The following is a 26711-nucleotide window of genomic DNA, read 5'->3' as shown; positions in this document are numbered from 1 at the left end:
GAGAGAGAGAGAGAGAGAGTTGAAGTAATACCAATAAAACAAGGATAGAATGGGAAGAAAGATATGTGGATGAGAAAGATATGGGTAGATTATACTGAAAATGTTGGAAGACAGAACTTTATCAAAATCACTTAATAAATAAATATTATCCTACATCAACGTAAGATTATGACATAAATCTAGAAAAAGCATCTACAATAGAAATTTGGCGACTCACTTTTATGTGATCTTTAATTATGTGCGTATACTAAACTAATCCAATCTACTATTCTTAAATAGTTGATCCTCACTAAGTCAATTCTCTTAGCATGCGGCTTTTCACCTCACAAATTGTACCATGTCAGCATTCACTAACACTATTTTGCAACCCCATATAAACCACATGCATACTCTTTGTTTACACATAATGCAAGTATGGGACATTTCTGCATTAAAAAATAGTAGTTGTTGATCTGGATCATTTTCTTCATACATAATACATTTGGAATTAATCTTCAAATTCCCGCCGCTATGCGCGAGGAAATCACCTAGTATACATAAGAGAGTGATCCTCACTAACTTATTTATCTCAACATGCAAGCATGCCACCTCATCATACCGTTATGAATGGGATAAGATGCACCTCAACGTGTAACCATGCATGAAGAAAGATCCATCACAATACTCAACCATGCATGGAATAATGTTTTCCATTCATTGGTTCTACTTATATATATTCAATAAATATTTTACAACTCTACATAATCAAATATAACAAGTCATATGTATTTACAAAAATTCTCATGTTATCAACCCAAATTTTCATTAAGAACCCGCAACAATGCGCGCGGTATCCTCTAGTAACATAAACAAACCACACATCCAGTTAGAAAAAATATGGGTGAAGACTTCTCCTATGCAATTGCGTGAAACACTGCTGGTTGGGTGTGACTAGCTCTTATCTAGATGAGAAATAACTATGTCTCATCTAACTCGTACACCTTCAAATTTTACACGAAGATTTGTGGGAATTTTTCAGTTATTTTTTTGTTTGGTTAATGAAATAGTGTAAGAATTAGATGAGACTTTGTTAATTCTCGTCAAGATGAGAATTAGCAAATCCGCTACTTGTTTATAGATGGGCAACGACATAACTTAAAACCTCCATGCGAGATAAAACGACATACTTAGGTTCAAATCTCCCCGCAAAAGAAAACGGCATACTTAGCTTGAAACCTCCGGGGAAAGAAAACGACATACTTAGCTTGAAAACCTCCCCGCAAAAGAAAACAAAATAGCCATCAAAATCTATATACCTAATAATAAAGGGGCTATTGCTTTTGGCGATACGTCATAAAAATTACCAATAATTACCCACTATGCCATCCATAAGTGAAAAAATGTTTTGTTTCACTGGATAGACCGTTTTGTTTGTGTTATGTAGAGTGTGGTCCCTAACATGTCACATCCACATAGCTAGCATAGTGGCAAACACCTCCCTTGTCTACTCACTAGACTCGGGTTCAATCCCAATCACGTCCCTTTTTTCCACTTCTCTTTTTGTGCAAATTCAAATGCTTTTTAAAATATTCATATCTTTCAAACCCTAACTCCGAATCTAACATGTTACATATAAATCCCTCAGAAAATGTGTATATTTTAATTATGCTATTATCTTGCATGTTAATCATTTTTATAATTAAGTATATATGATACTCAACCATTAACTTGAGTAAATATGATATTCAACCATGACGTTGTTGTTTGTTGTGTGGAGATCTCAAGGGATTTGTTGATATTGTCCAGGGTTTGTACGAGGGGGTGATTTTTTTTTTGCCATGTTCCAACGCGCAGGCATGTTTGCTAGTAGCAGTAAATAATATAGATAGGTATTAATAAATATATTTTTGTGGATGAGATAGTATTAATAATATGACGAAGCAAGGTAATTACATGGAGTATATTTAAATTGAAAGTCCCGATAATTGCATGCATGTACTAAACCATAGAAATTAATGCACTCCTACATAGGGTTGGTCAAAATTAATGGGCAGGCAAGTTCTAAAAATAGATGCATTTAGTGAGTACGTACCTCGGTCCCGAAGAACCGCAACATGCAAGGCATTTTGTCCATCTGCTCCGGAATGGGAGAGATTGCCACGACTCATATGATATAGAATCAGTGCAATGGTACTCTTCCCCAGCAAGATGGCTAGATACAAGGGTGAAACACCATCTGCAGGATAATTAGCCAATTCGGCATCAGCACCCATTAGCAGCTTCACAATATTCCTTTCTTCTGGTGTGCCCTCCGCATCACCCAGACTTTTACCGTCTTCATTTAGGACACCCCCTATCTCGTCACGCTTATTCTTTTCTTCTCTGGCGGGGTCAGCAGCACCAATAAATGCTTCCTTCTCCTCATAACGCAGACCTCTACCGTATTCAAATCGTACAGCCTGGTGGAGGGCCGTCTCGTGACGGTTATTTTCCATTCTCAAAAACCGGAGCTTCGTGTCGGCACCTTCACGAGCAGCTAGATGAATGAGATAAGAAACCATTCTGGGTTGCCCAACTCTGGCAGCACGATGTAACGGTGTGTCGCCATTGTGATTCCTGGAAAACAGGATTCTCTTGTCCCTGTTACAGATGATGCCCGCATACTTCAAGAAATTTCGGCCCCCTCCATTGGTGACCACATGCAGTGCAGTATCCCCTTGAGGGGTGAGGCCCTTGAGGAGTGCTCCAGCTGCAACCGAAGATACAGGCTGGTCGTCGACGCCCTCTTCTACATCACCAGCAGCTGACACCGGGATTCTTCCCTGGGCGCTGCTGCTTCTCGCTATCAACTGAAGAAACTTGCGAGTAGGAACCATCATTTGTGGCTTTTTTGCGTCTTCCCTCTCCAGAAGGAGATTCAGCGCTTCCCAGGAGCCCCCACGCGCAGATGCCAGAAGTAGGGGGTTGATAATGTTACCGGCAGGGGGTTGGTCCTCCCCGGGAGGCTTCTTGCTCGTCGCCGTCACCACAACCATCGCCATGGCATCCTCCTGGTTCAGCAGATCCTTCAACTTCTTGACATCGCCACGGTCAGTGGCCACCATCGGCTTGGCGTCCATGGCCAGTGTGTGGTTTGATAGTTGGATGAAGTGAGTGAGGTTGGTAGTGCTCCCAACTCGTGTATGGGCGCACTCTTAAAAGTTGTACAAGTGTGAAGTCTTCTCTCTTCTCCGTTTAACCAAGTTGTGTTTTTAATTAGTTGCTCTCTCGCTCCCAAGTCGTAATGAATTGTTTCTGGCTTGATGGTGAGTTGGTGACCTGGTGGAGCCTCTTTCGGGGCAAATGGCGTTATGGGCACTGAACATGTGCAAGGCCACATGAACACTTGCTCTAAACCTGCTCTTGTATTAGTCTATCTTGATGATGACCTCGAGACGTGCAAGGAGACATGAACATTGGGTCTATAAACCTACTCCTGTAATCTATCTTCACGACGTCCTCGAGATGTGCAAGGCCACATGAACACGCTGCTATCGTCCAAAATGTCAATGTCGACCGGGTGTCATATATAACTTCTTTAAGCAGAAGCATTGCCGTCGGTGGAGATCTATCGTTCCCTCTTCTACAAACGCACCAGGAGTACAACGTCTTCAATTATTGTTTTTTTCTTTTTTCTTTTTGGACAATGGGAGGCCATGTTGAAATAGTTGGTTAGAGATAGAGTTGTATAGGGATAGGTATCTTGTTTAAATCTTGTACCCTTCTCTATCTCTTCTTCTGTTAGCTCTCCTCGCAATCCTTCTGTAACGATCGTTTCCTGTAACGATCGATCTCTCTCGATCTCATCTTGTAAGCCACGGCATTGCCTCTATATATACAAGTGCGGCCCGAGCAAAGGGTTCTACGCTTCCCATATCGTCTTACATGGTAACAGAGCCTCTTCCTCATTAGATCGAAAGAGATTGCATCTAGCTACCGCCGGCGACCGAGATCATGTCCACCACCACCGCTGCCATGACCGCAAGCACCATGGGTGCACTCACCACCTCCTCATCTTCCACCTTTGCCTCCTCCTCCACCACCAATACCACCTCCCTCGGATCGCCGCCCCACAAGAAGCTGACGAGGGGCAACTTCCTGCTCTGGAAGGCCGTCGTGCTGCCTCAGATCAGAGGCGCACAGATGGAGCACCACCTCGACGAGAAGAGCCCGCCACCGCCGGCCACTCTCACCATCACCAAGGACGGCAAAGAAGAACAAGTTGTCAATTTTGCACGATCCCTCTGGTATGCACAGCAGCAACAACTTCAAGGGTACTTGATGGGTTCCTTTTCCCGTGAGATCCTTGCACAGGTCGCCACGCTCCAGACACCGGCCGAGGTGTGGCGCGCCATCCACGCCATGTTCGCTGCACAAAGCCAAGCCCAGGCGATCAACACTCGAATCGAGCTCACCAACCTCAAGAAAGGTAACATGTCCATGTCTGACTACCTTGGCAAGATTAAAAGTCTCACCGATGAAGTCGCAAGCACTGCTGCGGCGCTCTCTGATCCGGAGATCGTCTCCAAAATTCTCGCTGGCCTCGACATGGAGTACAACCCGGTGGTCTCTGCGCTTGCCGCCCGGGTCGAGCCCATCACCGTCCAGGAGCTGTACAACCAACTGCTCAGTTTTGATGCCCGCCTCACCCTCCTGCATGGCGGCGACCTTCGCCAATCCTCCGTCAACTCTGCCTCCCGTGGCCGCGGCCGTGGGCGCGGTCACCAGGGGCAACGCGGCGGCGGGCGCGGGCGCGGCGCTCCCCAGGGTGACGGCGCGCGCTCTGGTGGGGGCTCTGGCTCCAACGGCGGTGGCGGCTACAACACTAACGGCGGCGGCGGCTTCAACAACAACAACGGACGCTGTTCGTCCTCACGTGGTCGCCCTCGTTGCCAGCTTTGCAAGAAGTCTGGCCATGAAGTGATCGACTGTTGGCATCGGTACGACGAAGACTACGTGCCTGACGCCTGCCATGTCGCTGCTGCCATGCGTGAACAGGGCGGCGGCGAGGGTGTCTGGTACGTGGACTCTGGCGCTACGGATCATGTGACCAATGAGCTCGAGCAGCTTGCTCTTCGCGAGCGCTACCATGGCGGTGACCAGATTCACACCGCAAGCGGTGGAGGTATGGATATTTTTCACATCGGTCAAGGTTCTATTAATTCCCCTACATCTAGTTCTTCGAGATATACTTCATGTTCCACAAGCAGACAAGAATCTTGCCTCCATGTCTCATTTAGCCACCGATAATAATGTCTTCTTTGAGACTCACCCTCGTTATTTTTTCATCAAGGATCGGGCAACGAGGGAACTCCTTCATCACGGTAGATGCGTTGGAGGACTCTACCCAATTCCATCCGGAGCACTAGGTCGCAGGCGTCGTCAAGTCCACTCCGTCATCAAGCTCTCTTTGGCACGGTGGAATCAACGTCTAGGACATCCGTCTTCAGTCATCGTCAAACAAATAGTCAATAAAGACAAACTTCTTTTGTCTCATAGTCAAAATAATGAGTCTGTGTGTGAAGCTTGCCAATGTGCCAAGAGCCATCAGCTTCCTTATCCCAAGTCAATTAGTGTGTATCATGCTCCGTTAGAACTTATTTTCAGTGATGTATGGGGTCATGCTCGAGACTCCTTTGGCAGAAAAAAGTATTATGCCAGTTTCATTGATGATTATAGCAAGTTCACTTGGATATATTTGCTTACATATAAATCCGAAGTTTTCTCTATCTTCCAAGAATTTCAGAAACTTGTTGAGCGTCAATTTGATAGAAAAATCCTTTCCGTCCAAAGTGACTGGGGAGGGGAGTATGAGAAACTCAACTCCTTCTTTCGTAGCATTGGGATAGCTCATCATGTGTCTTGTCCCCATGCCCATCAACAGAACGGGTCTGCTGAGCGCAAACACCGCCACATCGTTGAAGTCGGTCTCTCTCTTTTAGCTCATGCGTCCATGCCCCTCAAATATTGGGATGAAGCTTTTATCACCGCCACTTATCTTATTAATCGTCTTCCCAGTAGAGTCATTGGCAATTCTACTCCATTAGAGCGGTTGTACAATCAAAAACCTGATTATAACTATCTCAAAACCTTTGGATGTGCTTGCTATCCTAATTTACGTCCTTACAATCGCCACAAGCTTGAGTTTAGGTCTACACAATGTGTTTTCCTTGGCTATAGCAATCTTCACAAAGGCTATAAGTGCCTTGAGATTGCTACTGGACGCATCTACATATCTCGCGATGTTGTTTTTGACGAAACTGTCTTTCCTTTTTCCAAACTTCATCCCAATGCTGGCGCCTTGCTTCGTGCTGAGATTGCACTTCTACCAGACTATGATCACGGGGGCGCGTTAACTGAACCTGATCATGTGCAAAAATCCAAAGAAAATTCTATTTCTGTTGATACTTGTGCTAATTCTGGGCGTCATTTCATGTATGAGGAAACAAACAAAACAGGTGCGGAAACCCACGCTGATCCAGCTGATAGCGGGAGATCCCAGGCAGATTCGCCCGCCAGATCTGCCTTCGCTGACAGCGCGGGATCCCAGGTGGATCTTCCACCCGTGCACGCGGCTGCATGCAGGCTGGTGGCCGACCGTCCCGACCAAGTGGATCCCACTGGTCCAGATTCGCCCACGAGCCCACACGACAGGCGCGCCAACCCAGGAGCTGGAGAGGCCCAGTCACCCGATGCCACGTCTCAGCGGGTCCAGGTGGACCACGGGTGCGCGGGTGCGTCACCCAACGCAGCCTCTCTGCGGGTCCAGGCAGACCGTGGATGTGCGGCCGATCGTACGCACGAGGACAGATCTTCCTCGGATCAGGAGCTGGCTGGCTCGCTGGTTGTCTCGGATCGTGAGAGGGCCGGATCTTCTGTGGTTGGTTCTGCTTCGCCCGGATCGCATGCACCATCTGCAGAAACTGCTCCTGTGCCTACGCCCTTTCGCCGAAATACAAGGTCTCGGTCAGGTATTGTTAAGGAGAAACAATATAATGATGGTACAATAAGGTATGACAAACTCAAATGAGCTTTTCTTACCACTACTGGTGAACCAATCAATTTGCATGATGCCCTTGAAAATAAAGAGTGGAAGGAAGCTATGGATAATGAGTATAATGCACTTATGAAAAATAAGACATGGCATTTAGTACCACCGAAACATGGCAACAATATCATTGATTGTAAGTGGGTATATAAAATAAAGAGAAAGTCTGATGGAAGCATAGACAGGTATAAGGCAAGATTAGTTGCAAAAGGGTTTAAACAAAGGTTTGGAATTGATTATGAAGATACCTTTAGCCCTGTTGTTAAGTCAGCTACTATTCGACTTGTCTTGTCTATTGCAATTTCCAGAGGTTGGAGTTTAAGACAGCTAGATGTCCAGAACGCATTTCTTCATGGTGTTCTTGAGGAAGAAGTGTTCATGCGGCAACCACCGGGATATGAGAATCAAAGCACACCACAGTATGTACGTAAGTTGGACAAAGCATTATATGGTTTGAAACAAGCCCCACGAGCTTGGTATTCCAGGTTAAGCATGCAGTTACAACATCTTGGGTTCACACCATCTAAGGCAGATACTTCCTTATTCTTTTATAACAAAGGGAATATCACTATCTTTGTGCTTGTTTATGTTGATGATATAATTGTTGCTAGTTCAAGCTCAGATGCCACTATCTGTCTACTTAAGGATCTGAAGCTAGAGTTTGCTCTCAAGGACTTGGGTGATCTTCACTATTTTTTGGGAATTGAGGTAAAGAAAATTAAAGATGGTATACTTCTCTCTCAGGAAAAATATACTAATGATATTCTCAGAAGAGTGGGATTGGAGCATTGCAAGCCTGTAAGTACACCAATCTCTACCTCAGAAAAGCTTACAGTTGAATGTGGAGAAGCACTTGGGTCAGAAGATGCAACAAATTATAGAAGTGTTGTAGGTGCTCTACAGTATTTAACACTTACACGTCCTGATATTTCCTATTCAGTAAATAAGGTCTGTCAATACTTGCATGCACCCAGAACTACTCATTGGACTGCAGTGAAGAGAATTCTCAGATATCTAAAATTTTCAGAAGGACTTGGGCTCCAGATTACCAAGTCCTCTTCTATGCTTGTTACTGCTTACTCTGATGCTGACTGGGCAGGATGTGCTGATGACAGAAGGTCTACAGGTGGTTTTGCTGTTTTTCTGGGAACAAATCTTGTGTCTTGGAGTGCAAGAAAGCAAGCAACTGTTTCTAGATCAAGTACAGAGGCTGAATACAAGGCCCTAGCAAATGCTACAGCTGAAGTAATGTGGATACAGACATTACTCTATGAGCTTGGGATCAAAGCTCCACGGGCTGCGAGATTATGGTGTGATAATATTGGTGCAACCTATCTCTCAACCAATCCGGTCTTTCATGCACGCACAAAACACATTGAGGTTGATTTTCATTTTGTCAGAGAAAGGGTAGCTCGAAAGCTACTGGACATTCGGTTTATACCTACTGGAGATCAACTTGCTGATGGGTTTACAAAACCTCTCACCATGAGAAGGTTGGATGAGTTCAAGTACAATCTTAACCTTAGCAAAATTTCATAAGGTTTAGATTGAGGGGGAGTGTTGAAATAGTTGGTTAGAGATAGAGTTGTATAGGGATAGGTATCTTGTTTAAATCTTGTACCCTTCTCTATCTCTTCTTCTGTTAGCTCTCCTCGCAATCCTTCTGTAATGATCGTTTCCTGTAACGATCGATCTCTCTCGATCTCATCTTGTAAGCCACGACATTGCCTCTATATATACAAGTGCGGCCCGAGCAAAGGGTTCTACGCTTCCCATATCGTCTTACAGGCCACCCTCCCAGCTCTCCCGTTGCAATGTTGCAAGGGGCACTATAATTTATTCAGAAGTAACAATAGAACGGCTTGCGCTAAAAGCACTTTCATGAACAAAGCAGCGCGCACACAGCAACATTGTGGGAAGCAGCCAGTGAAAGGCACAGCACACGAGACAACGCCTTCACCGCCTAGTGTTGAATCTCTCTCTCTCTCTCTCGACCTACAAGACGTGCAAGGCCACATGAGCACACGGTACTATCCTCCAAATTGTCAGTGGGAGCGCTTGGAGACGACATGATGCTCTAGATCTGAAACAGAAATAGCTCAAAATGAAAACAGAGGATATTTGCGTGATACGATGTTCAAAACCTTTGGAGGTATATATAATGACTTTTTACCGACCAAAATACGTAACGTGCAAGAAAACGGAGTCCGGGAGGCACACGAGTTGCCCACGAGACAGGGGGGCGCGCCCAATAGGGGGGGGGGCGCCCTCCACTCTCGTGGGGGCCTCGTGTCCTTTCGGACTACTGCTTTCTTCCGAAAATTCTTAAATATTCCAAAACTGATAAAAATTGCCATTGGAGTTGTTTTTGAGTCGGTTTACTTACCGTACCACATACCTATTCCTTTTCGGGGTCTGGAACATTCTGGAAAGTGTCCCTTAGGTATTCCTCCGGGGTTACGGTTTCAATAATATTAGTTTCAACATTGATAGGATTACCTGAAATATAATGTTTAATTTTTTGACCGTTTACCACCCTTGGACTTGTGCCTTTGAAGTTGTTGATTTTTATGGCACCAGAACAATAGACCTCCTCAATAACGTAAGGACCTTCCCATTTAGAGAGAAGTTTTCCTGCAAAAAATCTTAAATGAGAGTTGAATAATGACACATAATCTCCTACGTTAAACTCACGATTTTGTATCCTCTTGTCATGCCAGCGTCTGACTTTTTCTTTGAATAACTTGGCATTCTCATAAGTTTGGGTTCTCCATTCATCAAGTGAGCTAATATCAAACAACCTCTTCTCACTGGCAAGTTTGAAGTCATAGTTGAGCTCTTTAATAGCCCAATATGCTTTACGTTCAAGTTCAAGAGGTAAATGACACGCTTTTCCATAAACCATCTTATATGAAGACATACCCATAGGATTTTTGTATGCAGTTCTATAGGCCCATAATGCATCATCAAGTTTTTTGGACCAATTCTTTCTAGATCTATTCACTGTCTTTTGCAAAATTAATTTGAGCTCTCTATTGCTCAACTCTACTTGACCACTAGACTGCGGATGATAAGGAGATGCGATTCTATCATTAACATCATACATAGCAAGCATCTTACGGAAAGCACCATGAATAAAGTGTGAACCACCATCAGTCATAAGATATCTAGGGACTCCAAACCTCGGAAAAATAACTTCTTTAAGCATTTTAATAGAAGTGTTATGATCAGCACTACTAGTTGGAATAGCTTCTACCCACTTAGTAACGTAATCAACAACAACTAAAATATGTGTATAACCATTAAAGGCAGGAAAAGGTCCCATATAATCAAGGCCCCAAACATCAAAGGGTTCAATAACAAGAGAGTAATTCATAGGCATTTCTTGACGTCTACTAATGTTACCTATTCTTTGACATTCATCACAAGATAAGACAAACTTACGAGCATCTTTGAAGAGAGTAGGCCAATAAAAACCAGATTGTAGTACCTTGTGTGCAATTCTATCTCTAGCGTGGTGTCCTCCATAGGATTCAGAATGACACTTGCGTAGGATCTGTTTCTGTTCATGCTCAGGCACACAACATCTAATAACACCATCTACTCCTTCTTTATAAAGGTGTGGATCATCCCAGAAGTAAGGTCTTAAATCATAAAAGAACTTTTTCTTTTGCTGGTATGTGAAACTAGGAATAATCAGCATACCAAGGAGCATTACAAGAAGCATTAATGACCGCTAATTGTTCATCAGGAAAGCTATCGTCAATAGGCAGTGGGTCATCAAGAACATTCTCTAACCTAGACAAGTTGTCTGCAACGGGGTTCTCAGCTCCCTTTCTATCAATAATATGCAAATCAAATTCTTGGAGCAGGAGAACCCATCTAATGAGCCTAGGCTTAGCATCTTTATTTTCCATAAGATATTTAATAGCAGCATGATCAGTGTGAATAGTAACTTTGGAATCAACAATATAAGGTCTAAACTTATCACATGAAAACACAACTGCTAAGAATTCTTTTTCAGTAGTAGCATAATTTCTCTGGGCAGTGTCAAGAGTCTTACTAGCATACTGGATAACATTCAATTTCTTATCAACTCTTTACCCTAGAAGAACACCTACAACATAATCACTAGCATCGCACATAATTTCAAAAGTTAAATTTCAATCAGGTGGCTGAACAATAGGTGCGGTGATCAAAGCTTTCTTAATTATTTCAAATGCTTTTACACAATCATCATCAAAGACAAAAGGAATATCTTTTTGCAATAAATTAGTCAGAGGCCTAGAGATTTTAGAAAAGTCCTTAATGAACCTCCTATAAAAACCGGCATGACCAAGGAAACTTCTTATACCTTTTATGTCCTTGGGACATGGCATCTTTTCAATAGCATCAACTTTGGCTTTATAAACTTCAATACCTCTCTCGGCAATCTTGTGCCCCAAGACAATGCCTTCATTAACCATAAAGTGACACTTTTCCCAATTCAGGACGAGACTAGTGTCTTCGCATCTCTGCAAAACTCGATCAAGATTGCTCAAACAATCATCAAAAGAGGATCGATAAACGGAAAAGTCATCCATCAATACCTCACAAATCTTTTCACAAAAATCAAAGAATATAGCCATCATGCATCTTTGAAAGGTAGCAGGTGCATTACATAAACCGAAAGGCATACGTCTATAAGCAAAAGTACCAAAAGGGCAAGTAAAAGTAGTTTTAGATTGATCCGTCGCTAACACAGGTATATGAGAGAAACCAGAATAACCATCTAGAAAGCAGAAATGAGTGTGTTTGGATAGTCTTTGTAGCATTTGATCAATAAAAGGTAAAGGGTAATGATCTTTCTTAGTAGCTTTATTTAACTTACAGAAATCAATTACCATCCTATAACCTGTAATAATTCTTTGCGGGATCAATTCATCTTTGTCGTTAGGAACAATGGTAATACCTCCCCTTTTAGGAACACAATGGACAGGGCTTAACCATTCACTATCAGCAACGGGATAAATTATACCTGCCTCAAGGAGCTTTAGTATCACCTTTCTTACCACTTCCTTCATCTTGGGATTTAGTCGTCGTTGAGGATCTCTAACTGGTTTGGCATCTTTTCTACACTGTAATTTTGTGTTGGCATAATGTGGGACTAATGCCCTTGAGATCATCCAGAGTATATCCAATAGCTGCTCGGTCCTTCTTCAGAGTTTTCAATAATATTTCTACTTCTTGCTCTGAAAGGTTATGTCAGGACCCGGACTCAATGCCACATCGATCTAGCATGTAACACCTCATATCACTTTGCGGCCTCACGCACGGTATCCCCACGGGTGTCGCCTTACCTTTGCCCGGGACCGTTTGCGCCTTTTGGCACACGTATATGATAGTGTCGCTAGCATCCATATGATAAGGAGCCCGGGCTGACATGGCTAGTCGTAAACCCAAAGTGGCACAAACTTACAGGGACAGGCATCCATGACCCAGCATCGAACGTGTCGGTCATCAGCGAGTGAATCCAGGCTGTAGCACTGGGCTAACAGGACTCCGGTGAACCGGGCTGTAGCGGGCTAACAGGACTCCGGTGTTCATCGCGTGACATTTCCCCGAAGGGACAGACACAGGAACGAAGAAGGGCACATGCCGGCCAGCCTAAGTGTTCCGGAGCAGTAGCACGCTACCATGGCTCAGTGGAAGCACTAGGAGACATTTCCCGGTAAGAGAGGCTACTAAGGATAAAAAACTAGATAGTCAGATCCCACACATAGCAATACACATTACACGTACGCATACCATGCAAGTATGTGCTGTACAACATGGCATCACAGCATAACTCAACTACTCATATAGATAAAGGCTCAGAAGAGCCATCATAGCATTTATTGCAAACAGGGGTCACAAGACCCATCATACAGAGCATACAAGCAACAAGCGGAAGCATTACATGTCTGGGTACAAACATCTACAAAAGAAAAAGGCTGAAGAGCCTGACTATCTACAACATCCGATCAAGATCGTAGCTGAGGTACAAGCTACTTGTCGAAGTCCACGAGAACACTAGCAAGACCGAAGTCTCCGCTGCAAAAACATAAATAAAGCAACATGAGTACAAAGGTACTCAGCAAGACTTACATTAGATCCTATCATACATGCATTTGTATCAAGAGGGTAATGTGGGGTTTAGTTGCAACAAGCCAGCTTTGACTCTGTGGCTATCCTGTTCTACGACTACCAGAACTTCTTTGAGGTGATATGGCGCACACGAGTCCACTAATCACCACTCAATACACTACTATGGATTCATCCCCGTCTCCCTACGAGAAGGCCATCCATAGCACTCACACTTGTCTTGAGCATTTTATAGTATCCACTTCAAGTTGTCTATGTACCATGTAAGCATCCAAGAAGTCCATATCCGCGGACCCGGCTATTCGAATAGATCATGTTAACCCTACAGGGGTGTACTTCTTCACACACGCTCTCGCCACTTACCACCATGTACACGTCGTGTATCTCGGCAACCTTCAAGCGGAAGCCTGGCAAGGGAGTCGGCCACGACCTGACTAACCACACAAGACTCTAGCCCAGGTTTATCGCCTATTCGGGTTCCATCCGCAAGGAGATCTGGCCGGGGTGTCGCTCACGGCCCCAAACGATGTGAGCAGGGTTCCCAAGCCCACCTTCCGGGTGCCACTTGGTACACCGTGCCACTGTGCCTAGTCTGTCCCAAGCCCACCTGGCCGGGTGCCACTTGGTAGAATACTAACACTACCTACAAACACCAGAAACTAGTTGCGACTCCTGGACAGAGATCAAGTTGGTTAATAAGTCGAGAGGGCTTGGAGCGCCCGGAGCCCAATGTGTGGTAGTATCGAGTCATTGGACAACAAACATAGAACTCAGTGCTTAAGGACGGTTCCAGTGAGACAACCCACCATGTACTCCTACATGGCCTGTCACCGCTACCTTTACCAAATCATGTTCACACACTTAACTCTCAGCACCAGAACAACTCATAACACTCCTATTCATTCCCAATGAATCAGACCTGACACAACTCTAAGAAATAGGAGGCATAGCATGGTAGGAACAAAACATGGGCTCAATCAACTCCTACACATGCTAGTGGGTTTCAACTATTTACTGTGGCAATGATAGGTCATGCAGAGGAATGGGTTCAACTACCGCAGCACAAAGTAGCAGATGAATCGTTGTTGTCCTAATGCAATAACTGAGAGCAGGAGCAAGAGAGTAGGATTGTATCGGAATGAACAAGGGGGTTTGCTTGCCTGGTAGATCAACAGAGGAGGCACTGCTTCACAGACAGGTACTCTCGAGCACTCTTCGGAGCAGGACCTATCGAGAAGGAACGGTGCCAACAATCAAAGCACAAGCATATGCAACAATATGATGCATGAACATGGCATGAAGATGTGATGTTGTTTGAGCTAATGCAACTAGTAATCAAATTGGATGAAGTCCATTTGAATCAAGGGTTCAAATGCAACTTCAAATTAAGCTCTTAAAAATGCCATTGACATGTTTTCACTTATACAGTAGGTATAAGTTGGTTTGTCATGCATGGAACTAGTACAGATGGAAAGATTGCATTTTTCTGATAATTTTTCATATATAAATTATTTCAATCTGAGCTACAGTTGAATTTCTATGATTTTTTGAAGTTTATATCATTTTCTGGAATTTCCTGATTTAATTTAAATCTAGAAAATAAATAATTGCGTCAGCATGATGTCATGCCTGCGTCAGCAGGTCAAAGGCGCCAGCCCAGGTCAAACCTGACGGCTGGGACCCACATGTCAGTGTAACATCTAACTAACAGAGTTAGTTAGTGTTAGGTTAGCACTAACCTAGGTTAATTAGGGCTTGGGCCCACCTGTCAGTGAGACAACTAATTAACAGAGTTAATTAGCGCTAACTAAACTAGCACCTAAACTAAACAGGGGCATGGCCCACGCGTCAGTGACCCTGGGGGGGTCAAACCCCAGGTCAAACAAGTCAAACCCGCCGGCGGTTAGTCGCCGGCGAGATCCGCGGCGTACTTGTGCCCCGGGTTTCCTCTGTGGTGCTCCAAATGACACGCGGCTAGGCGCGTTGGAGAGCTAGCTCGATGGCGCGTCGGGCGGTGGCCGTGGCTGGGCCTGGGATGGCCGGAGTCGACGGCGGCGAGCTCGGTTGCGGCCGCCGGAGTTCGGGTGAGGCGCGAGCGGCGCTGTGCTGCGCGTGCGGGGGAGTTAGCATGCTGGTGTGTGCTTGCGTGATGCGGCGAGGGTGATGGACACGCCCGGTGGACCAAATGGTCACCGGAGGCGCGTCGGCGGCGAGCACAGGCGGCGGCGGGTGCGGTCGAGCTAGGTGCAGTCGCTACGACGTGCGAGGAGGAGAACGGAGAGAGGGGAACGGGGCAGGATCTCACAACGGTCTCGATGGAGGCTTCGGCAGGCTCGGGGAAGCACTGGTCCGACCGGAGTGTCGTCGGCGATCTCGGGCAGCCGGTGACGAAGACGATGGCGATGGCGGCGCTCCAGGGCCTCCCGAGGCGCGTGGCTTGATGGGGAGGTAGCCGGCGATGTGTCGGAGCTTCTGCGCGTGTCGGAGAGGCGAGGGGGAGGCGGTGGCTACGACGGCGACGAGCTGCGGCGACGGTGGTGTTCGGACATCGCACGAGAAAGAGCGAGGGAGAGGAGGGGAGGCCAGGGGAGAGAGACAGAGTGGTGCGGGCGGCGCGTGGCGTCGTCCAGGACGTCCAGACAACGAGGGGGAGAAGCAGGAGGTGGCGGGGGACGTGGCCCCGCCCGGACGCGTGGCCGCGCGCGCCGGCGCGTGCCCCTGTCCTCCTGGCGCGAGGAAGGGGACGATTGGCACGTCCAGCTGGCTGGGCCGGCCTGCTGGGCCGCTGGGCTAGGCCAGGCCGCACAGTGCCCGGCCGCGGGTGAGTCCAGGTAGGTTTTTCTTTTTTTTATCTTTTCTATTTTCTGACATCTGTTTTGATTTAATAATAATATTAAATCATTTTATTTCCTTATGCCAATTTTTATAGAAGCTAGTTATATTATTCCAGAGCTCCTTAATAAATGACATAATTTTTGGACATATATTATATATATAACATTTATATATCCAAGGAAAAATAATTACTGGATTAATCCAAATGCCCAAAATAAATACTTATGAGCTCCTAAAAATATTGGTTTGATTTTTATCTCTGTCCAATATTTTCAGAGAGCAACATGAGCATTTTCTTGGACCTTTTTGGAGCACCTTTTGTTTGGGCCATTTTAGAGATGATTCTGAGGGTTTCACAATTCCCCATTTCAAATTTAAATGGAATTTAAACATGATGCACACATGACTAGCTAGCCTTGACCATACCAGAACTAGGGATGTGACAACTTGCCCCCACTTGAAAGAATCTCGTCCCGAGATTCAGGGGTCGACGGAAAGAAGGTGGGGTACTCCAGTCGAAGACGATCTTCTCGTTCCCAAGTAGCTTCTCTCTCAGAATGATGAGACCACTGAATCTTTAGAAACTTGATGTTATGACGTCGACTGACGCGCTCTGCTTGATCAAGAATGCGAACCGGGTACTCTCGGTATGTGAGGTTATCTTGGAGATCAAGCGTTTCGTGGTCCACTCCGCGGATAGGATCCGAGAAACAACGCCTGAGTTGAGAGACGTGGAAGAAATCATGGACTCGAGAAAGGTGTGGGGGTAGTTCCAACTGGTAGGCAACCTCTCCTCGTTTAGCGAGAATGCGAAAGGGACCAATGTAACGAGGAGCCAACTTGCCCTTGATACCGAAACGATGGGTACCCTTCAAAGGAGTAACCCGAAGGTAAGCTTTGTCACCAACTTCATAAGTCATCTCCTTATGATGACGATCATACTGGCTCTTTTGACGAGACTGGGCTGTTTTCAAATTCTCACGAATGATGCGAACTTGCTCTTCTGCCTCCTGGATCATGTACGGTCCAAAGAATTGTCTTTCACCGGTTTCTGACCAGTTCAATGGTGTTCGACACCTTCGTCCATAGAGAATCTCAAAAGGAGCTTTCTTGAGACTGGATTGATAGCTATTGTTATAAGCAAACTCGGCAAAAGGAAGACATTTCTCCCAATCCATACCGAATGAAATAATGCAAGCTCTAAGCATGTCTTCGAGAATTTGATTGACCCTTTGCACCTGACCACTCGACTGAGGGTGGAAAGCGGTACTGAAGGAAAGATGGGTTCCCATGGCAGTTTGGAAACTCTCCCAGAAATGAGAAGTGAAAAGACTGCCACGGTCTGAATTGATCTCTAGTGGAACACCATGAACTGACACTATTCGAGAAATATATAAGTCAGCGAGCTGACTAGCAGTGATACTCTCTCGAACAGGAAGGAAGTGCGCCACTTTAGATAGACGATCAATGACTACGAAGATAGCATTATTCCCTTTCTTGGTCCTGGGAAAGCCGGTGATGAAGTCCATACCAACTTTATCCCATTTCCACTCAGGAATAGCTAAAGGCTGAAGGGTGCCAGCAGGTCTTTGATGCTCTGCCTTAACGCGACGACAAACGTCACAGCTAGCGATAAACTGAGCAATTTCTCTCTTCATCCTAGTCCACCAGAACCTCTGGCGTAGGTCCTGATACATCTTAGTACTACCGGGATGAATCGTGAGAGGAGATTCATGCGCCTCCTTAAGAATCAATTGTCGCAGATGTTGATTCTTGGGAACCACCAAGTGATTCTCAAAGAAAACAACACCACGATCATCCATAGAGAAACATCCACCAACTCCCTTCTTAATGTTTCTCTTGATCCGGGAAATTCCCGTATCCTGCTTTTGAGCTGCGATAATCCGATCCTCAAGATCAGGTTTCGCCACCAAGGTAGAAAGGAATCCGTGAGGACCTATGTGAAGGTTAAGCTTACAAAATTCCTCATGGAGAAGTGGTTGGCCCTGCTGCAACATGAGATTGTTGCAATAGGATTTACGGCTTAGCGCATCAGCCATGACATTAGCTTTGCCTGGGGTGTAGGTAATCCCTAGATCATATCTGAGATCAACTCCAACCAACGTCTTTGCCTAAGGTTCAAATCTGGTTGGGTGAAGATATACTTGAGACTCTGGTGATCGGTGTAGATCTCGCAACGTTTACCAAGAAGGTAATGTCGCCAGGTCTTGAGTGCATAGACTACGGCTGCAAGTTCTAGATCATGTGTAGGATAATTCTCCTCATGTGGATGCAACTGTCGAGATGCATAGGCAATCACATGACGATCCTGCATAAGAATGCAACCTAGTCCCTGTCGTGAGGCGTCGCAGTAGATAACAAAGTCTTTAGTGAAATCCGGTGGCACAAGTATGGGAGCAGAAGTCAGGCGTCTTTTCAGTTCCTGAAAGCTGTACTCACACTGTGGGGACCACTCAAACTTTTTATCTTTCTTGAGAAGTTCCGTGAGGGGTTTAGCTACTTTGGAGAAGTTTTCAACAAAGCGGCGACAATAGCTGGCTAGACCAAGGAAACTCCTAACTTGTTTAACGGTTTCAGGTGGAGTCCAATCAAGAACGGCCTTAACTCTCTCGGGATTGACAGCAATGCCCTTACCAGAGATTACGTGGCCTAGGTAGGTCACTTCTGGCAACCAAAATTCACACTTGGAGAACTTGGCATAAAGGCGATGCTCTCTGAGTTTTTCTAACACAAGTCTAAGATGTTCGGCATGCTTTTCCTCGTTCTTCGAGTAAATAAGAATATCATCGAGGTAAACCACGACGAACTTATCTAGGTACTCCATGAAGATCGAGTTCATCAAGCGGGAGAAAGTAGCTGGGGCGTTGGTTAGACCGAAGGACATGACGGTGTACTCGTACTGACCATAACGAGTGACAAAAGCCGTTTTAGGAATGTCCCTGCTTCTGATCTTGATTTGGTGGTAGCCTAACCTCAAATCCATCTTGGAGAAGACTGAGGATCCAGCGAGCTGATCATACAGATCGTTGATCCTGGGGAGCGGATACTTGTTCTTTATCGTGACCAAATTAACGGGACGATAATCTACAACCATCCGGTCCGTACCATCCTTCTTCTTGACGAAGAGGACGGGGCAAGCCCAAGGAGAAGAACTAGGACGGATGAAACCCTTTTGCAAGGACTCATCAAGTTGTTTCTTAAGCTCGACTAGTTCTAAGGGTGCCATCTTGTAGGGTCTCCTGGAGATTGGAGCGGTTCCTGGGATAAGATCTATGACGAACTCTACATCTCTGTCAGGTGGAACACCTGGCAGTTCCTCTGGAAAGACATCCGGAAAGTCACGGACTACCGGGATATCTTAAAGGTCTGGAAGAGGGCTGGCATTAAGAGAATAGAGCTGATGCCTTGCAACTCTAGTGGAGACAGTGACTATCTTGCCAGATGGGTGTGTAAGCTGAACGGACCTGGTGTAACAATCAATCTTGGCATAATGAGCTGTCATCCAGTCCATACCCAAGATGATGTTAATATCTGTAGACTTGAGGGCTATAAGTGATGCAAGGAATACAAGTCTGTCTACAAGGATTTCGTTACCATGGCTTACACTAGAAGTTTGCCATTTGGATCCAGGAGTTTGAATGACTAGTGGAGAGGGCATATCACAAAATGACATGTTGTGCAAGTTAGCATAGCTTTCAGAAATGAAGGAGTGAGATGCTCCAGTATCAAACAGAACCGATGCTGAATGACAATTGACAAGGAGTGTACCAAGAACGACATCCGGATCATCATGAGCGTTTCTGGCTGAGACGTGATGCACACGTCCACGTTCCGTGGGAGCTGACTTGACACTGATCATCTTGCTAGGTGGCTTAACACAGCCAATAGACTTCTCGGGCTGGGGTGGAGCATAACTAGTCTGAGAGCAGTCACGTGCATAATGTCCTGGCTTCCCGCATGTGAAGCAAGTCCCTGAAGTTGGACGTGGACCCGCACTGACAAGCGGTCTACCAATAGGCCTAGGTGGAGCATAAGACTGAGCTGGGGGAGGCACCACATAAGATGGTCTCGGTGCATATCTCGAAGGAAGAGCGGAGTTTGGAACCCAAATCCGGCGCTTCTGAGAACTAGAACCGGAGGAAGATCCCAGATCACGGGTGTGCTTACGAGACTCCTCGTAAGTGAGCTGAGCTGTCTCCGCATTAATGGCCTTGTTCACCAGAGCTTGGAATGTATCACAATGATGCAGGTGGAGATCACGACGCAACTTGGGGTTGAGACCCTTCCGGAACCTAGACTGCTTCTTGGCGTCCGTGGACACCTCTTCTGTGGCATAACGGGCGAGGTTCTCAAACTCTCTACTGTAAGCATCAACAGCCATCTTACCCTGGGTGAAACTACAGAACTCTTCTCTCTTGCGATCAAGGAGGGCCTCGGGAATGTGATGCTCGCGAAAAGCCTCAATGAAATCCCTCCAAGTAGGAATCTAACCAGCTGGAAGCATAGCCTCATAGTTCTGCCACCAAAGACTAGCAGGACCTTCCAGATGGTATGTGGCATAGGTGACCTTGTCATCTTCAGCTACGTTCGCAGAACGGAGCTTGTGTGTGATACTACGGAGCCAGTCATTTGCATCGAGTGGCTCGATGGAATGATGGAAGGTAGGTGGGTGCAAGCGAATGAAGTCATGAATGGTTGCAGACCCTTTGAACCGATGTGCGATGTTCTCCTCGATACGTGCCAACAAGCGGTTAGACTCACGCTTGTTCCTCTCCATCTCTAACATGAACTCTGTCAACGAAGGCTGGTCGGGAGGATCCTCATCCCTACCATCTTCGTGGTTCTGGTTACGAACAACAGAACTTCGCTTAACTGATGACATCCTGAGAAACGAAACCAAGGACGGAATCAGTATCATCTATAGGCTATAGAATGTAGGATAAGGAAATTAGTAACTCTCGAACACCTAGGGCAATTCCGACAGCATAACGGCAGTAAAATGCTCAGAATGAGACATCTTGCTAAAATGGGGTAATAACATACTCAACATCATCACTCAAAGTTTTGAGATAGAACTAATCAGGCTACACCGGAAGTACTCGAAAACTGGGGTATGACTCTGATCAACCAACCCTATGGAACTATGGAGTAGTAACACGTGATCCGGATAGACGGAAGAGAAGCCTAGTTCCTTAACCCCGCAAGAAGGATAGGATGACTCAGATCAGAAGGCCATGAGGTAAAGGAGTAAAAAGAGCCTTACGTTCCTTCCCACAATCAATTCCCTTACATAACTAAAGAATTTCTTGACTCAACTTCGAACAGTTTGGCTTGGTAATCCTACAGGCAGTCAGGCTTTGATACCAAAGCTGTCAGGACCCCGACTCAATGCCACATCGATCTAGCATGTAATACCTCATATCACTTTGCGGCCTCACGCACGGTATCCCCACAGGTGTTGCCTTACCTTTGCCCGGGACCGTTTGCGCCTTTTGGCACACGTATATGATAGTGTCGCTAGCATCCATATGATAAGGAGCCCGGGCTGACATGGCTAGTCGTAAACCCAAAGTGGCACAAACTTACAGGGACAGGCATCCATGACCCAGCATCGAACGTGTCGGTCATCAGCGAGTGAATCCAGGCTGTAGCACTGGGCTAACAGGACTCCGGTGAACCGGGCTGTAGCGGGCTAACAGGACTCCGGTGTTCATCGCGTGACATTTCCCCGAAGGGACAAACACATGAACAAAGAAGGACACATGCCGGCCAGCCTAAGTGTTCCGGAGCAGTAGCACGCTACCATGGCTCAGTGGAAGCACTAGGAGACATTTCCCAGTAAGAGAGGCTACTAAGGATAAACAACTAGATAGTCAGATCCCACACATAGCAATACACATTACACGTACGCATAACATGCAAGTATGTGCTGTACAACATGGCATCACAGCATAACTCAACTACTCATATAGATAAAGGCTCAGAAGAGCCATCATAGCATTTATTGCAAACAGGGGTCACAAGACCCATCATATAGAGCATACAAGCAACAAGTGGAAGCATTACATGTCTGGGTACAAACATCTACAAAAGAAAAAGGCTGAAGAGCCTGACTATCTACAACATCCGATCAAGATCGTAGCTGAGGTACAAGCTACTTGTCGAAGTCCACGAGAACACTAGCAAGACCGAAGTCTCCGCTGCAAAAACATAAATAAAGCAAAATGAGTACAAAGGTACTCAGCAAGACTTACATCAGATCCTATCATACATGCATTTGTATCAAGAGGGTAATGTTTGGTTTAGTTGCAGCAAGCCAGCTTTGACTCTGTGGCTATCCTGTTCTACGACTACCAGAACTTCTTTGAGGTGATATGGCGCACACGAGTCCACTAATCACCACTCAATACACTACTATGGATTCATCCCCGTCTCCCTACGAGAAGGCCATCCATAGCACTCACACTTGTCTTGAGCATTTTAGAGTATCCACTTCAAGTTGTCTATGTACCATGTAAGCATCCAAGAAGTCCATATCTGTGGACCCGGCTATTCGAATAGATCATGTCAACCCTGCAGGGGTGTACTTCTTCACACACGCTCTCGCCACTTACCACCATGTACACGTCGTGTATCTCGGCAACCTTCAAGCGGAAGCCTGGCGAGGGAGTCGGCCACGACCTGACTAACCACACAAGACTCTAGCCCAGGTTTATCGCCTATTCGGGTTCCATCCGCAAGGAGATCCGGCCGGGGTGTCGCTCACGGCCCCAAACGATGTGAGCAGGGTTCCCAAGCCCACCATCCGGGTGCCACTTGGTACACCGTGCCACTGTGCCTAGTCTGTCCGAAGCCCACCTGGCCGGGTGCCACTTGGTAGACTACTAACACTACCTACAAACACCAGAAACTAGTTGCGACTCCTGGACAGAGATCAAGTTGGTTAATAAGTCGAGAGGGCTTGGAGCGCCCGGAGCCCAATGTGTGGTAGTATCGAGTCATTGGACAACATACATAGAACTCAGTGCTTAAGGACGGTTCCAGTGAGACAACCCACCATGTACTCCTACATGGCCTCTCACCGCTACCTTTACCAAATCGTGTTCACACACTTAACTCTCAGCACCAGAACAACTCATAACACTCCAATTCATTCCCAATGAATCAGACCTGACACAACTCTAAGCAATAGCAGGCATAGCATGGTAGGAACAAAACATGGGCTCAATCAACTCCTACACATGCTAGTGGGTTTCAACTATTTACTGTGGCAATGACAGGTCATGCAGAGGAATGGGTTCAACTACCGCAGCACAAAGTAGCAGATGAATCGTTGTTGTCCTAATGCAATAACTGAGAGCAGGAGCGAGAGAGTAGGATTGTATTGAAATGAACAAGGAGGTTTGCTTGCCTGGTAGATCAACAAAGGAGGCACTGCTTCACAGACAGGTACTCTCGAGCACTCTTCGGAGCAGGACCTATCGAGAAGGAACGGTGCCAACAATCAAAACACAAGCATATGCAACAATATGATGCATGAACATGGCATGAAGATGTGATGTTGTTTGAGCTAATGCAACTAGTAATCAAATTGGATGAAGTCCATTTGAATCAAGGGTTCAAATGCAACTTCAAATTAAGCTCTTAAAAATGCCATTTACATGTTTTCACTTATACAGTAGGTATAAGTTGGTTTGTCATGCATGAAACTAGTATAGATGGAAAGATTGCATTTTTCTGATAATTTTTCATATATAAATTATTTCAATCTGAGCTACGGTTGAATTTCTATGATTTTTTGAAGTTTATATCATTTTCTGGAATTTCCTGATTTAATTTAAATCCAGAAAATAAATAATTGCATCAGCATGATGTCATGCCTGCGTCAGCAGGTCAAAGGCGCCAGCCCAGGTCAAACCTGACGGCTGGGACCCACATGTCAGTGTAACATCTAACTAACAGAGTTAGTTAGTGTTAGGTTAGCACTAACCTAGGTTAATTAGGGCTAGATCCCACCTGTCAGTGAGACAACTAATTAACAGAGTTAATTAGCGCTAACTAAACTAGCACCTAAACTAAACAGGGGCATGGCCCACGCGTCAGTGGCCCTGGGGGGGTCAAACCCCAGGTCAAACAAGTCAAACCCGCCGGCGGTTAGTCACCGACGAGATCCGCGGCGTACTTGTGCCCCGGGTTTCCTCTGTGGTGCCCCAAATGACGCGCGGCTAGGCGCGTTGGAGAGCTAGCTCGATGGCGCGTTGGGCGGTGGCCGTGGCTGGGCCTGGGATGGCCGGAGTCGACGGCGGCGAGCTCGGTTGCGGCCGCCGGAGTTCGGGTGAGGCGCGAGCGGCGCTGTGCTGCGCGTGCGGGGGAGTTAGCGTGCTGGTGTGTGCTTGCGTGATGCGGTGAGGGTGATGGACACGCCCGGTGGACCAAATGGTCACCGGAGGCGCGTCGGCGGCGAGCACAGGCGGCGGCTGGTGCGGTCGAGCTAGGTGCAGTCGCTACGGCATGCGAGGAGGAGAACGGAGAGAGGGGAACGAGGCATGAGCTCACAACGGTCTCGATGGAGGCTTCGGCAGGCTCGGGGAAGCACTGGTGCGGCCGGAGTGTCGTCGGCGATCTCGGGCAGCCGGTGACGAAGACGATGGCGATGTGTCGGAGCTTCTGCGCGTGTCAGAGAGGCGAGGGGGAGGCGGTGGCTACGACGGCGACGAGCTGCGGCGACGGTGGTGTTCGGACGTCGCGCGAGAAAGAGCGAGGGAGAGGAGGGAAGGCCAGGGAGAGAGACAGAGCGGTGCGGGCGGCGCGTGGCGTCGTCTAGGGCGTCCAGACGACGAGGGGGAGAAGCAGGAGGTGGCGGGGGACGTGGCCCCGCCCGGACGCGTGGCCGCGCGCGCCGGCGCGTGCCCCTGTCCTCCTGGCGCGAGGAAGGGGACGATTGGCACGTCCAGCTGGCTGGGCCGGCCTGCTGGGCCGCTGGGCCAGGCCAGGCCGCACAGTGCCCGGCCGCGGGTGAGTCCAGGTAGGTTTTTCTTTTTTTTATCTTTTCTATTTTCTGACATCTGTTTTGATTTAATAATAATATTAAATCATTTTATTTCCTTATGCCAATTTTTATAGAAGCTAGTTATATTATTCCAGAGCTCCTTAATAAATGACATAATTTTTGGACATATATTATATATATAACATTTATATATCCAAGGCAAAATATTTACTGGATTAATCCAAATGCCCAAAATAAATACTTATGAGCTCCTAAAAATATTGGTTTGATTTTTATCTCTGTCCAATATTTTCAGAGAGCAACATGAGCATTTTCTTGGACCTTTTTGGAGCACCTTTTGTTTGGGCCATTTTAGAGATGATTCTGAGGGTTTCACAATTCCCCATTTCAAATTTAAATGGAATTTAAACATGATGCACACATGACTAGCTAGCCTTGAGCATACCAGAACTAGGGATGTGATAGGTTAGCACTAATAATAACAGGATATATTTTCTTTTCATCAAGATAAGCATACTTAAGATTATCAGGTAATGGTTTGAGTTCAAACACGGGATCACCCTTGGGTGGAGGAGGGTCACCAAGAATTTTAACGGGAAGGTTACGTTTCAGCATAGGTTCCTGTTTAAGGAACACTTCATCTATTTCCCTTCTTTCCTTCATAAACATATCATTTTCATGGTCTAGCAAATATTATTCTAACGGATCAGTGGGAGGTACGGCAATGGAAGCAAGACCAATAATCTCATCTTTACTAGGTGATTCCCTATCACGAGGTTGTCTACGAAACATAGCAAAATTAAACTCATGAGACATACCATCTAGGCCAACGGTGACAATATCTTTTTCACAATCAATCTTAGCACTAGCTGTATTCAAGAAGGGTCTACCAAAAATAATGGGACAAAAATCATCTTGTGGGGAACCAAGAACAAGAAAATCAGCAGGGTATTTAACCTTCCCACACAAGACTTCAACATCTCTAACAATCCCAACTGGTTTAATGGTAGCCCTATTAGCAAGCTTAATGGTGACATCAATGTCTTCTAATTCAATGGGTGCAATGTCGTGCATAATTTCTTTATATAGATCATAGGGTATCGCACTAGCACTGGCACCCATATCACATAAACCATGATAACAATGATCTCCTATTTTAACAGAAATAACAGGCATGCCTACGACAGGTCTATGTATCTTAGTATCTGGTCTAGCAATATTAGCAGATTCATCACAGAAATAAATAACATGTCCATCTAAATCATCATCCAAGAGATCTTTAACCATAGCAATACTAGGTTCAACATTAATTTGCTCAGGAGGTGTATAAGTCCTAGTATTACTCTTACAAACAACAGTCGAAGTTTTAGCATGATCCTTTATCCTAACAGGAAAAAGGAGGTTTCTCAACATAAGTAGTAGGAACAATAGGATCACTATAGGTGATAGTCTTTTCTTCAACTGTAATAGGTGCAACTACTTTCACTTGAACAGGAGGATTATATTTAAACCACTTCTCTTTAGGGAGATCAACGTGAGTAGCAAAAGATTCACAGAAAGAAGCTACTATCTCAGAGTCAAGTCCATACTTCGTGCTAAATCCACGAAAAGCATTGGTATCCATAAAAGATTTAACACAATCGAACTTAGGTGTCA

The 26711-nt window shown here is 45.9% G+C and overlaps 1 protein-coding gene across 1 annotated transcript in view; it reads right to left on the bottom strand.

Moving 5' to 3' along the window:
• Window positions 1-3098, bottom strand: part of LOC123114978 (protein ACCELERATED CELL DEATH 6-like) — a 4953-nt gene extending 1855 nt beyond the window's left edge. Inside the window, 1 exon segment of the mRNA XM_044536312.1 lies at window positions 2068-3098. Within this exon segment, the coding sequence (XP_044392247.1) occupies window positions 2068-3098 (1031 nt within the window).
• Between the last annotated feature and the right edge of the window lie 23613 nt (window positions 3099-26711).

Source organism: Triticum aestivum, chromosome 5B (genome assembly GCF_018294505.1).
Source record: "Triticum aestivum cultivar Chinese Spring chromosome 5B, IWGSC CS RefSeq v2.1, whole genome shotgun sequence".
In the NCBI taxonomy this organism is placed as follows: domain Eukaryota; kingdom Viridiplantae; phylum Streptophyta; class Magnoliopsida; order Poales; family Poaceae; genus Triticum; species Triticum aestivum.
This window is presented reverse-complemented; position numbering and strand designations above follow the sequence as displayed.